At 66.4% G+C, this 12,287-nt stretch overlaps 3 protein-coding genes across 5 annotated transcripts; 2 read left to right on the top strand and 1 right to left on the bottom strand.

The window, feature by feature from the left end:
• Positions 1 to 1,348: 1,348 nt before the first annotated feature.
• Positions 1,349 to 3,309, top strand: REG4 (regenerating family member 4). Of its 2 annotated transcripts, none has more exons than XM_054833405.1 (6): positions 1,349 to 1,518; positions 2,244 to 2,331; positions 2,451 to 2,548; positions 2,629 to 2,766; positions 2,846 to 2,951; positions 3,120 to 3,309. In XM_054833405.1, exons 2-6 carry the CDS (start codon positions 2,268 to 2,270, stop codon positions 3,191 to 3,193), a joined length of 480 nt encoding a protein of 159 aa, XP_054689380.1. In that variant the 5' UTR covers positions 1,349 to 1,518; positions 2,244 to 2,267; the 3' UTR covers positions 3,194 to 3,309. The 2 variants fall into 2 exon arrangements, with proteins under 2 accessions (XP_054689380.1, XP_054689379.1); XM_054833404.1 differs by lacking the exon at positions 1,349 to 1,518 and adding an exon at positions 1,544 to 1,579.
• A 1,018-nt stretch (positions 3,310 to 4,327) lies between these two features.
• Positions 4,328 to 7,756, top strand: HMGCS2 (3-hydroxy-3-methylglutaryl-CoA synthase 2). 2 transcript variants are annotated; one of them, XM_054833397.1, is made up of 9 exons: positions 4,328 to 4,499; positions 4,755 to 5,194; positions 5,469 to 5,594; positions 5,837 to 6,001; positions 6,073 to 6,241; positions 6,327 to 6,497; positions 7,012 to 7,118; positions 7,222 to 7,347; positions 7,428 to 7,756. In XM_054833397.1, exons 1-9 carry the CDS (start codon positions 4,387 to 4,389, stop codon positions 7,532 to 7,534), a joined length of 1,524 nt encoding a protein of 507 aa, XP_054689372.1. In that variant the 5' UTR covers positions 4,328 to 4,386; the 3' UTR covers positions 7,535 to 7,756. The 2 variants fall into 2 exon arrangements, with proteins under 2 accessions (XP_054689372.1, XP_054689371.1); XM_054833396.1 differs by having other exon boundaries at positions 4,710 to 5,194.
• A 588-nt stretch (positions 7,757 to 8,344) lies between these two features.
• On the bottom strand, positions 8,345 to 12,174 carry PHGDH (phosphoglycerate dehydrogenase). The gene is made up of 12 exons (XM_054833395.1): positions 11,893 to 12,174; positions 11,448 to 11,599; positions 11,210 to 11,275; positions 11,071 to 11,125; positions 10,892 to 10,990; positions 10,656 to 10,788; positions 10,424 to 10,572; positions 10,055 to 10,207; positions 9,797 to 9,929; positions 9,345 to 9,472; positions 8,902 to 9,130; positions 8,345 to 8,643 (listed from the first exon to the last, which is right to left on the bottom strand). The coding sequence occupies exons 1-12, from the start codon at positions 12,028 to 12,030 to the stop codon at positions 8,489 to 8,491; spliced, it is 1,590 nt and encodes a 529-aa protein (XP_054689370.1). The 5' UTR covers positions 12,031 to 12,174; the 3' UTR covers positions 8,345 to 8,488.
• Positions 12,175 to 12,287: the final 113 nt, after the last annotated feature.

Raw genomic sequence — 12,287 nt, 5'->3', positions numbered from 1 at the left:
CTGATCTGTGTAAGGCCGTTTCCTTCAGGAGAAACGATAGCAGGCAGCAGCTGTGTTTGGACACCAGAAGGCTTTACCCCTTTGATCCTGGAGGGTGCCTGGCAAGCTGGCTGAGCCTTGAGAGGTCTCAGGGAGCAGCAGTAGCTGTGTCCCAGCTGTGTGGGTGAAGGAGACAGGTCTGATCCTCCTCCCTCCCCAGGGTGAAAGCCAGACCTGCCTCTGCACGCTGGCGAGGAGCTGCTCCCTGTGGGTGCAGCAGCACTCCCTGCGCGTTTCGGCAAATGCTGCCACAAAGGAGCCGTGGGAGATCCCCGGGGGCGGGAGGACGTGGCTCGAGTCTGCCAGCCAGAAGGAACAGCTTCAGCCAGCTACAAGCTCTCTGTGCTGGGGGGCTTGGCTCTGGGGGCTGGACCCTCTGCGGGTAGCTCCCTCCTGGGTAGCTCCTGGTGGCCTCCAAGGGTCTTTGAGAGGACTGGGGGAGGAGAGCTGGGCATTGGCCGTAGCTGGCAGCAGCAGGGCACTGGGCAGGAGCTGGCAGCTCTGCAGGAGGCCACAGGACAGGCAGCAGGAAGAGCTTTCAAAGCTGCTTTGGTACGTTAGGAGCCAACAAAGCGATGCTCCAGAGCAGCACGGTTGAAGCAGTAGGGTAGACGAGCTTCAGCCACCTCCCATCAGTGCAAGAGGACACCCCGGGGCGAGGAGCAAGGACCGTGACGGAGAAGGCTGTGTCCAACTGTGCCAAAGGCCTCTGGCTCCCCGGGGCCAGGGCTGCGGGCTCCCCACGTGGGGCAGGGGCAGTGGGGGGCTGCTGCTGCAGAACCCGCCCCTTCCTCCTCGAGGGACGCAAACTGACGAAGCCCTGCGTCACCGCCGGGCGTGGGGGCCAGGCACCCCCACCGCTATCTGATGGTGCCCGTCAGCCCCTGGCTGCAGGCTGTTTCCAGTCCCCGCGTCCCGCATCCTGCTGACATACATCCCCAGGCAGTTCAAACAAGGGCGGTGTGTGTGTGTGACGCATGGCGGAGCTGGGCAGGACGTGGGGACCGGCCGGGTGCCATCCCTCGGCTGGGGACGCCAGCGATGCCAGCGGGTGGTACCCACGGCCCGGCTGGTCACCGCAGGGATGCTCCAGCCGGGATCAGCGCAGCCTCCCCCAGGGCTCGTCCCTGCCAGCCCCTGGGCCGGCGGGCATCCCTGCCCTGTGCCAGGCTGCTCTCTGCCGCGAGGTTATCTCTGTGTTTGCGTTGGTAATTAATGCTAATTGCAGGGGGTTTATTGACTAACTAGGAGAGGTCCTTCCTGTTTTTTTCTGGAGAAACTTTGAATGTAAACAGAGTGGAGATCTGAGCAGCTTTCCGGTGAAGTGGGGGGGATAGAGGGGAGTCAGCAGTAAGATTTTTATGGTAGGAATCACCTGAGTTGGGCAAACAGTGATGCTGGTGAGCACCTGGCTATAAAGGGCAGCTCCTCTCCCGGCCCTGCGAGAAGCCATTATTCCTCCTGATCTCCAGAGAGCAGGTGAGGAAGGGGACCCTCCTGGAGTGGCTGCAGCTTCGAGATGCTCCAGGGTGGCTTGTGGGTGAGCAGGAGCAGGTCCCAGCCCCGGCAGCTCCTAGGGGAGCTGAGCGCTGCCCTTGCTGGATGGGGCTGGCTGCAGTGATGCAATTTTCAGCCCCGCATTGACTTTTGTTGCCGCTTCTTTGAGGGGAAGATGAGCTGAGTCTGTAAATCTGCCTCGGTGCCCAGGGATTAGCCCAGATAAAGGGGAACTGCGCTGATGTAGCTGATTTGCCTCCCTGGCCTGGATCTGGCAGTGCTACGAGCTCAGGGGGGGTGAAAACGATGCTGGGCACGCAGTCCCTGCGGCCCTACCAGCCCCAGCTCTGCCTGTGCCATTGGTGCTGCCGCCCGATGCCAGGGCTGGGGTCTCCCCACGCATGTGCGTGGCAGCGCTCTCCCCGTGTCCCTGCAGAGCAGCTTGGCTCACCCAGACGCCTCCCGACGAGGCTGGGACCTGTGGGGCTGGGGACCTCGAGTCGTGCCTGGGGGACGGGGTGTGGGCACGGGGCAGTGACCTGTGCCAGGGAGGGGACAGGGAGGTGCAGACCCCAGGGCTGCCACCTCCTCCAGCTGGCTGAAAAGGGCCGGGTTCAGTCCATAGCAGGGCGGGTTTGCGCCCTCCAGGTGCAGGCGGCATCCCCTGTCCCCAAGGGACCGGGTGTGACCCTCCCAAGCTCTTGCAGGAGACACGTCTAGGAGGGAGGAGGATGGTGGCAGCAGCCAGACTGGCCCTCCTGCTGCTGGGCTTCACAGGGCTCCTGTGGCCAGCCGGTGAGTCCCACAATTCGGGAGGCAGCCCCTTTCGTGGCAGGGCTGGGGGGGAGCCATGCTCCTCTCCGGCCAGCAATGCCGGCTGTCCCCCATCCTCCCCCGCGGCTGTCCCCCCGCAGGTGCCCGGTACATAGACTACTGCCCTGAGGGCTGGTCCTACTACAAACTCAGCTGCTTCAAGTACTTCCATCAGCCCCGCAGCTGGGACGAGGCTGAGGTAAGCCTGCTGGGGTACGCACATGGCCGGGGACCCCCCATCTCCCCGGGGTGCCCCGGCACTGATGGCTCTCCCTGCAGAGGCAGTGCCAGGCCAGCCATGCCAGTGCCCACCTGGCCTGGGTGGAGGAGCCCCGAGAGGCGGCCACCCTGCGGAAGGTCATCTCCTACTACCAGCGCGTCCAGCCCGTCTGGCTTGGCCTCCGCTACAGGCACGAGGTGAGGCGAGGGGCTGCAGGGGGTGGCGGGGGGCCGGGGAGCAGCAGAGCCATGCCTCTGACCCCTTCTCCCTGCACAGAGCCGGGCCTGGCAGTGGGCGAGTGGGGACACGTACAGCATCTCCAGTGGGCTGGATGGGAACGGTGCCCACGGGGGGACCTGCGGTGTGCTGACCCACCTCAGCGGTGAGTGCACAGACCCCATGTCCACCTCCAGTACTTGGTCTCGGCCGGCACCCCCTCCCTCCTCCTCCACTGGGGCTGGTCCCCCCCCCGGGCAGCTGCGTTGGGCAGAGCTGGTGCCCCTGTCCTGGCTCTGGCCACCACCAACCCCCTGGCCCGTCTCTCTGGCAGGCTTCACCCTGTGGTCCAGCGCCGACTGCACCCAGCGGCATCATTACATCTGCAAGTTCACCCCTTCACACTGAGCGCGGCCCCCAGGGGACCCAAGGAGGACCCCACACCGGCGATGCTCCTTCCTTGCTACCTCTGCTCCTCTCTCCCCAACTCCTAAAAATACATCTATAAAAATTCAAGCATGCAAGTGCTGTGTGAGTTTGGTGCTGGTGCAGAGCGCTGGTACGGTCCACCCGCAGACGTCTGGGCGAGGGAGCAGCGGGCGCTGCCGCAGCTGCCCGAGCTTCCCAGCTGCCAGGGGCTTCGGTGCTGCCGGCGGAGCCGTTTTGGGGGTGAGTCCCCTGGAGCCGAGGGGCCAGCAGCTCTACCAGCTGGGTGCCTGTGCTTGCTCATCCCCAGCCCTCTGGTGTTAAATGGGAGGGGCGGGGGGGACGGGATGTCCCTGGGGTGCAGGTGGGGGGACAGGAGTGTCCCCAGGGTGCAGGCATGGAGGAGAGCTGGGGCACAGATGTGGGTGGGGATGGGAGCTGTTGTGGGTGTGGGGGCGTGAGGATGGGTGCCCACCCAGGTGCAGATGGCTCCCCACGGGTCCCGGGGCTGCGATGCTGCCTCATGGCTGTGTTGACAGCAGCACCGGGACCAAAGGTCCCTTCTTGTGTCACCGCAGTGTTGCTACAGGCATCACGTGCCTGTTTGCTCTGCTGTTTTGAAGATGGCTCTGCCCCCACCCAGCTCACGGGTTTTTCCCCCCCTCCCAGAGCGGCAGCATGTGACAGAGGTGGACCGCGTCTGGGGCGGCACAGATGGTGCTGGCACCAAGCCGCCCCTCTGTTCCCTCCCTGGGACCGCAGGGGCAGTCGGGGAGGCCACACAGCACCTTGCACGCCGTGCGGTGACCACAGCCGTGCCGGCAACCCGCGGGCACCAGAGCCACCACCACGCCACGGCACAGGGAGCCGGGGCTGCGGGAGAGCCTGTCCTGCTGCTCGGCCACGGCTCCAGCCGAGCTCATCCCCAGGTTTTGGGGCACAAGGCAGAGACGTCTTGCAGGTCCCCCCCTCCAAAGCCAGCGCTTGCTCCGCCGTCCCTGTCGCGTTGGCTGGCGTTTGGTGACCTTTGAGCGCTGGGGTCCAACATGCTGATAAGGGCCGGGAGGGCTGTGCCGTGCTGCCCGTGCAGTTTATAAAAGCACCATGCGAGGCCCATCCTGCTGTCTGTCTGTCCGTCCCACCATCCGTCCCTCTGTGCAGCAGCCGGGGCAAAGATGCTGCGTTTGGTCGGCCGTGCTGCGTGCTGCTGGGGGACAAGGAGGGCACTGCCAGGGCCGGAGCGGGCACCCTGGGGGGCCCAGCACCCCATGGCCGTGCAGAGGGCATGGTGAGCACCCACGCGGATTGGGTGGGGTGGAGGCATTACCTGGGGGGGGCTCAGGGAGCTGGCAGTGCTCTTAAACCTTGCTGGGGAAGGGAACGTTCTCCCTCCTCCCTGCAGCACCACCGGGCATGGGGAACAAGCAGGGATTTGGGGTGCTCACGGCCTGGGGTGTTCGCTGGTGGCATCTCCACGGGGCCACCACCTGTCCCCGAGGCTCGGGGCCACTGCAGGACCGTCGTCGCTCCCTCTGCCCTGCAGCCTCTCCAGCGCTGCTGGGACGGGTACCTGGCCCAAGGACGTGGGCATCCTGGCGCTGGAGGTGTACTTCCCCGCCCAGTATGTGGAGCAGGAGGAGCTGGAGCGGTACGATGGTGTGGAAGCCGGCAAGTATACGAAGGGCTTGGGCCAGCAGCAGATGGGCTTCTGCGCCGCCCACGAGGACATCAACTCCCTGTGCCTGACTGTGGTGCAGCGGCTGGTGGAGCGCGGGCGCCTGTCCTGGGACGCCATCGGCCGCCTGGAGGTGGGCACAGAGACCGTCATCGACAAGTCCAAGGCTGTCAAGACCGTCCTCATGCAGCTCTTCCATGACTCGGGCAACACTGACGTGGAGGGCATCGACACCACCAACGCCTGCTATGGGGGCACAGCCTCGCTCTTCAATGCGGCCGCCTGGGTGGAGTCCAGTGCCTGGGATGGTGGGTGCAGGCAGGGACCGTGCCGTGGGGATGGGGGGGGCTGGATGTGGGGTGGGTGCTGTGGGATGGGGGAAGGAGGCAGGAGGTGGTCTGAAACCCAGAGGTGCTCCAGCAAGCCTCAAAGGGAGCTGCTGCCCCTCCAGACTCTCCATCACCCCGTTTCTCACTTGCCTTGGCCGTCACACCCAGCAGCACGGGGATGGGGATGTGTGAGGGCTGCGGGATGGAGGTTCTCACCTGCCGACGGCCCCACCGGGCCCCCATCCTCCCCCAGGTCGCTACGCCGTGGTGGTGTGTGGGGACATTGCCGTCTACGCCACGGGGAACGCGCGGCCCACAGGAGGTGCCGGTGCCATCGCCATGCTGGTGGGACCCAACGCCCCGCTGGTGCTGGAGAGAGGTCAGTGCCACGAGACCCCATACTGATGGGTGCCATCCCTGGGGGCTCCCCCAACAGAGTTGCTCAGCTCTGGCAGAACCGGCTCTGGATCCTGGCCGGCCGCATCCCTGCGGCACCTTGGAGTGACCCAGGGAGGCTGGTGGATGCCGGGGCTGGCACGGCAGGCAGCACCTGTGGGTGCTTGCCATCCACCTGGGACCCCCCTGGCACTCCCCGACAGCCAGCTCTCCCTGTGCCCCCAGGCCTGCGGGGAACCCACATGGAGCACGCCTACGACTTCTACAAGCCAGACCTGTCCTCCGAGTACCCGGTGGTGGACGGGCAGCTCTCCATCCAGTGCTACCTGCGGGCGCTGGACCGCTGCTACGCCGTGTACCGACGGAAGGCGGAGAGCCAGTGGCAGCAGGGTAAGCGGCGGCACCCCTGGGGTACCCGCACCCTCCCACCGGACGCTGACAACCCCCGTATTGCCTTCCAGCTGGCATCCAGCGGCCTTTCACCCTCGACGACTTCAAGTTCATCATCTTCCACACGCCCTTCTGCAAGCTGGTGCAGAAGTCGGTGGGGCGGCTGCTGCTGAACGACTTCTTGGCCGCCCCCAATCCCGACACAGCCACCGGCCTCTACAAGGGGCTGCAGCCCTTTCGGTGGGTCCCCGCACCGTGTCCCCTGTCCCCCAGCCTGGCCGGGGACGTGCCGGTGCAGGGTTTGAGCCGGCCTCTCTCCGGGCAGCGGCATGAAGCTGGAGGACACCTACACCAGCAAGGAGGTGGAGAAGGCGTTCCAGACGGCCAGCCAGGAGATCTTCAACCAGAAGACAAAGCCATCCCTGCTCCTCTCCTCCCGCAACGGCAATATGTACACGCCGTCCATGTATGGCTGCCTGGCCTCCCTCCTGGCACAGTGAGTCCCCCAGAAAGCTGGCTCAGGGTGCGGGGGAGGTTGTTTTGGGGAGGGCAGTCCCTGGCTTGGCTGGGGAGGCAGGCGCCAGCACTCTCACACACCCCCCAGCAGAGACCCGACACTTTCGTTGCACGTATCCCTTGGCACGGATGCATCCCGCTCTGTGCCGTCTCCCTGCCAGCCTTTTCAACCCAGCTCACTGGGATAAAGCCCTTCTGTCGGCACCGGGAGGATGAAAACCCCCTTGTTGTGCCCCGCAGAATGGCTGACCCTGCAGCGAAGGAGCCGTGGGAACGGCCAGGCACCGGGCGGGGGGGGCACACAAAAGCCTCGTCCTGGGGCTCCCCGACACCACCGCACTCCAGGGCTACGCACCCTCAGCAATGCGGCCCCGAGTCCCAGGACCCCCTTGCCTGCGAAGGAGGCAGGAGGCAGCCCCCCTATGCCACCCCCACAGCCCCTCAGCTCCCCCAGCCCCCAATCTCCTCTAACCCCCCCGAACCCCTCACCGCAGGTCCTCGGCGCGGGACCTGTCCGGCTCCCGGATTGGCGCCTTCTCCTATGGCTCGGGGCTGGCCGCCAGCATGTTCTCCCTCCGCGTCTCGCAGGATGCAGCCCCGGGTGAGCCCCGCGGGAGAGGGGGGCCGGGAGGGGAGGGCAGCGTGGGGCCACGGGGCCAGGGCCGCTGGCGGTGCCAGCTCATTTGGGGGGTCCCCGCTGCCAGGCTCACCCCTGGACAAGCTCGTCTCCAGCCTGGCCGACCTTCCAGCTCGCCTGGATGCCCGCAAGCGCGTGGCTCCGCAGGACTTCACCGAGATCATGAAGCGGCGGGAGGAGACCCATCACTTGGGTGAGCGGAGGCGAGGGGATGCGACACCCCCCATCGGGACCCCACAGCCCCCCCTGAGCATCACTGCCCTCTCCCTGCAGCCGACCACGCTCCCCACGGCTCCCAGGCGGATCTGTTCCCCGGCACCTGGTACCTGACGCGGGTGGATGCCAAGTACCGCCGGGAATATGCCAGGAAGCCCGTCTAGGGGGGACCAGAGCGGTGAGCCCCGGGGAGGGGGATGCTCTTCTCCCTGCTGGCATCCCTACTAACCCCCAAATCTGGGACTGGCCTCTGTGGGAAACCTCACCCTGGATGGCCGGCAAGCGGCTGGCAGCACCTTGGGCCCCGGAGCTGGTGGGCACAGCGGTGTTGTCTGCAAATACCTGGGCGGTGTGGGGGAATAAAGGTGCGGATGAGAGGGGCGGCAGCCTGGCTCTGGCTCTGGCTCCTGGTCACGACCGGTCCCCTTCTGCCCCAGAGCCCTTCCCTCAACCACCGCGGGGCTGGATTGCAGCTGGATCGTGACCCCTTGCAGGATTTATCCCGTGGGCACTCAGCGTGGCCACCTGCCCCGCTGGACACTTGCCTCAGTGCCCCCGTTTCCCCGGGATGGGAGCATGCCTCAATGTTTTGGGGGAGCTGAGCAAACCTCAGCTCCCCAGTCTTGGTTTCCAGTTTGGGGGTGGTAAGATGCCGTTTCCCCCACGATGTGGGCGAAGTGAAACATTCCCATGGGAAAACCGAGCGTGGCAATTCCAGCTGGCGGGGGGGGAGGGGGCAGGCGACACAGGGGCTCACGGGAGAACTCAGGCCCCCTTGGAGCGCTGCCTGCTCCCTGGGCCGTGCCCCGGCACGGGACTGTGGCCGGACGGGACCTTGGCGGGGCCGCAGCAGCCGCACAGACCTTTGCACCCTTGATCAAACAGCAGCAGGGCCGGGGGGGCAGGAGGGACAGAACCTGCAGGAGCTTTGGGGTTGGGTACAAGGGACCGCACAGATAAGGCATCACACCTTCTCTCCTCCTGGACCCTTTATTGAGCACAGGGCCACCCCAAGCCCAGCGTGGGAGCCGGGGGTGGCCAGGCGCGATGCTTCCTCAGCTGGGGGGGTGAGTCCAGGTGCTGCAGCTGTGGGGAGACTCCTTGCCGGCAGTCAGGGTTTACAGGTGGAGCTGGAAGACCTCCGTGACACATGGCTTCAGCTCGCCAAGGTTGGACAGGGGGGCTGAGAGCCCCACGATGCTCCACTGCTCCCGAGCCACTGTGCCAGAGCTGTGGTAGGACTGGAGCTGGATCCCTGCCTTCCCCAGCAGCCCTGGAGCAGAAGAGAGGGGTTAGGGGCTGCAAGCTGCCCCAGCGCCCAGCGGGTAACAGAGCTCTGCCCGCCCCAACACCCCTCAATGGTCCACAATGTTGTTTCTTCCAAGTCCTTTTCTCCCCATCCCCCAAACCCCCCCCATCCCTGTCTCCCCATGCAACATCTGCCCCCTCCCCGCTGCAGCAGGGGCTCAGCTCTGGGGCAGATGTAGGGTCCCCCCCAGGCTGCCCCCGCTGCTCGATGCGGGGAGCTCACCGGCAAGCACGGGCAGCACGCTGGGCTCGGAGACTTTGGCTCTGTAGATGAGGATGGGGCCGGCCAGTGGGGCCGGCTGCTTGAAGGTGGCCCCATTGATCTCCCGCAGCACTGGGGTGCTGCCCTGCACCGTCCCCACTGCCCGGTGCGGGGTGCCCTGCAGGGCCACCTGCAGCAAGCTGGTGCTGCCGTCAGACTCAGGGACCACGTCACTGTGGGTGGTCGTGACCTGCCAGAGAGATACGGCCTCTCAGCACCCAGGTCCTGCTCGTGGCAGGCCCTGGGGAAGGGATGTCCTCAGAGGCCAGCCCAGGGGATGCCCCCCCAGCCTGAGAGGTGCGTTAGCAGCCCCACGGGGCAAACCCGGGCTCACGCTGCTTGGCAGGGAAGGACAGGGTCTGGGTGCGCCAGGCTGACGTGTGGAGCCCCAGGTGTCCACGCACCTTCAGCCCAGCCTCCTGGGCCAGCAGCAGGGCATTCACCAGGGTCACCTCCTTCTGTGCCCCTCCAGCCAGCATGCCCGCAGCCACGGCAGGCGTCAGGTAGCTCCCAGCCTCCTGCAAGGGTGTCCCTGGGGTGCAGGGAGGAGGTGGATGGGCCGGCAGCAGAGAGGTGAACCCCACGCTGGAGCAGCCAGCCAGGGGTTGGTCCTTCCACCCACTCATCCATACACCCATCCCTACTCTTATCTTCCCACCCATCTGTATCCCCACACCCCTGTCCTCCCACCATCCCACCACCCTCCTTGTCCATCCCTTTTCCTGGTCACCTGCCCACCCATCCTCCCATCCCTCCTCCCATCTGCCCAGCCCAGTGGGTCCCCGTGCGCCCCGCTGTGCTGCCCACCCATCGGGGTCCCTGCGCCCAGGCACGGGGTGCAGCCTGGCTGGCTCACCTAGGGTGCAGACCTGCACACTGCCCTGTGCTTGCTTGCCCACAGTGTGCAACACCGTGCCCAGGGCCCTGGCCAGGGCGATCCAGGGCTTGGTCTGGGGTGCAAAAGCCTTGCTGAGAGCCTGCCCGTTGACCTGTGAAGAAGAGCAGGGTGAGCGACAGGAATCCACCAGCGAGCACCAGGGCTGCTCCCAATGCACCCATGTTTTACAGATGGGGAAACTGAGGCACGGAGGTCAGGTGCCGTGTGGGGACTCACTATTCCAGCCAGCCCCTTCCCCATGGCCATATCCACAATCTGCATGGCGATCTCCTTGCCGCAGCGGCTCTGCGCCTCCTGCGTGCTGGCACCCAGATGCGGGCAGCAGATGACGTTGGGGTGGTTCACCAGGTCGCGGTCCTTTGGTGGCTCCTGCCGACACAGCCCCATCCCACTGTCAGCCACCGGCACCCACCTGGGAGCCCGGGTGTGGGGACATTTACACCCTCTTCTCTTGCAAGGAGGGGACCTGGGGAGGGCTAGCCCCAGCTCCGTGGGGTTTGTCGGGCTGCTCTGGCCCAGCTTGGGCAAAGTTAAGGTGATGCTGAGCTAAAGCCAAGCTCAGGAGGTCCCCGTGGCCCCGCTCACCTGTGTGAAGACATCGAGGGCAGCCCCGCCACACTGCCCTGACTGCAGTGCCCGCAGCAGCGCACCTTCATCCACGATGCCGCCGCGGGCACAGTTCACCACCTGCACGCCACGGCGGCACTTGGCGAAGGTGCTGTCGTTCAGGAGTCCTGCAGAGAGCGGGAGCACTGTGGGCGGTGGGGGACTTCCCCGGCTCCCCCCAATCCCCCTTGCACTAGTGCCTGCCCCATACCCGTGGTGGAGGGCAGCAGTGGTGTGTGCACCGTGATGAAGTCGCAGCGGGGCCAGATCTGCTCCAGTGGCAGCTGCTCCACGCCGAAGGCAGCCGAGGCTTCGGGGGTGATGATGGGGTCATAGCCTATGGTCTGAGGCAGAGCAGGCGCTTGCTCCTGCAGCCTGGCATGGTGCTCGTGGCCGGGCCAGGGGAGTCCATGCTCCGCATTGCTCCTCCCTGCCCCCGCTCCTTACCTTCATGCCAAAAGCCTGCATGCGGGTGGCCACCTCCCTGCCGATGCGCCCCAGCCCCAGCACACCCAGTGTCTTCCCGTTCAGCTCCATGCCCATGTACTAGGGTGCAAAGTGGAGAGTTAGGGAGTGCACCCCACCCACCACCCCATCCTGCTCAGGGTGTTGTGCCCACCTCCTACCTTCTTACGGTCCCACTTGCCCTCCTTCATGGAGGCAGCTGCCTGTGGAATCTGCCTGAAAGGGGAGGCTGCGGTCAGCGTGGGATCAGGGGGCTGTGGGGCAGACATCCATTCCCTCCCCATCCTGCTCCGCACTCACCTGGCCAAGCACAGGATCATCCCGCAGGTGAGCTCGGCGGCGCTGAGGCTGTTCCCAGTGGGTGTGCTGGGGATGGAGAGTGGTGTCACTGGGGTGTCACCCCCAGGCTGATGGGGGTCTGCACCCCGTGAGGATAGAGACCCTCAGTGTGGTGCCATGGGTGGGGAGGGCACCCTGTGGAAGCCTCCCCTGTCCCCCAGGAGTGCAGGCAAGGATGCACCCGTGCTCCTGCTCTTACTTCATGACCAGGACACCCTTCCTGGTGGCCGCCTCCACGTCCACATTGTCCACGCCGGTGCCCGCTCTGCCCACCACCTGCAGCCTCTCCGCCGCCTCCAGCACGTCGGCCGTGACTTTGGTGGCCGAGCGGACAATGAGCCCATCGCAGTCCTGGGGGATACGGACACCACGGGTGAGACCGGGGCCAGGACCAGGGTCGGGGCTGGCGATCCCGGGGTGGTCCCCGGGGGTTGGGGGGGGGGGGGGGGCAGGTTGGGGGACAGCCGCTGCCGGGGGCTGGGATGCACCGTGCGAAACCGGCCGGGCTCTTGCATCAGACGGGAGGCGGGGACCGGCCCCGCTGGCCGAGGGGGGTCCGCTGCCACCCGGGACAGCCGGTCCCCAGTTGCACGCACCCACGCACCCACCCACCCGTGAGCGCAGCCCGGCCGCACCGCGCTCACCCGGATCTCTCGCAGCAGCTCCTCCTTGCTCAGGCCGGGCTTCTCCTGCACCCGGAGGCCGCCGGCCTGCAGGATCTCCCGGCAGCAGGGGTCCAGGCTGTCGCTGATCAGCACTTTCTGCAGCTTCCCCAGGGCCATGGCGGGCGACGGGACGGGACGGGACCGGGGTGCCGGCTCTCTCCGCACGCCACCGGGAGGCTGCTGCCGCCCGCCCGCCGAGCTAAAAGGGCTGCGAGCGGGGCACGTTTTTCGGGCTCATTGGGTCCCGTCTCCATAATCCCACCTCCTTCCCTTCCCCTCCCCGCCCTAGCCCGCCCGGGTCCCCCCCCCCCGCCCCCGGAGGGAGGGAGGAGGCGGAGGGGAGCGGGGCCGGGGCCGTGCCGGGCCCCCCCCAG

The sequence above is a fragment of the Grus americana genome, chromosome 8 (assembly GCF_028858705.1).
Source record: "Grus americana isolate bGruAme1 chromosome 8, bGruAme1.mat, whole genome shotgun sequence".
Lineage (NCBI taxonomy): Eukaryota > Metazoa > Chordata > Aves > Gruiformes > Gruidae > Grus > Grus americana.
This window is presented reverse-complemented; position numbering and strand designations above follow the sequence as displayed.

Excerpts from the sequence above, each read along its gene's own strand:
- REG4 (XM_054833404.1), top strand. The coding sequence starts at position 1,559 with ATGCTCCAGGGTGGCTTGTGG. Across the intron at positions 2,549-2,628 it reads GCAGCTGGGACGAGGCTGAG|AGGCAGTGCCAGGCCAGCCA; the intron begins GTAAGCCTGCTG and ends CTCTCCCTGCAG. Across the intron at positions 2,767-2,845 it reads GCCTCCGCTACAGGCACGAG|AGCCGGGCCTGGCAGTGGGC; the intron begins GTGAGGCGAGGG and ends CTCCCTGCACAG.
- HMGCS2 (XM_054833396.1), top strand. The coding sequence starts at position 4,387 with ATGCTGCGTTTGGTCGGCCGTGCTGCGTGCTGCTGGGGGACAAGGAGG. Across the intron at positions 5,195-5,468 it reads GGAGTCCAGTGCCTGGGATG|GTCGCTACGCCGTGGTGGTG; the intron begins GTGGGTGCAGGC and ends ATCCTCCCCCAG. Across the intron at positions 6,498-7,011 it reads CTGGCCTCCCTCCTGGCACA|GTCCTCGGCGCGGGACCTGT; the intron begins GTGAGTCCCCCA and ends CCCTCACCGCAG.
- PHGDH (XM_054833395.1), bottom strand. The coding sequence starts at position 12,030 with ATGGCCCTGGGGAAGCTGCAGAAAGTGCTGATCAGCGACAGCCTGGAC. Across the intron at positions 11,126-11,209 it reads ATGATCCTGTGCTTGGCCAG|GCAGATTCCACAGGCAGCTG; the intron begins GTGAGTGCGGAG and ends CTCCCCTTTCAG. Across the intron at positions 8,644-8,901 it reads CGTGCTGCCCGTGCTTGCCG|GGCTGCTGGGGAAGGCAGGG; the intron begins GTGAGCTCCCCG and ends CTTCTGCTCCAG.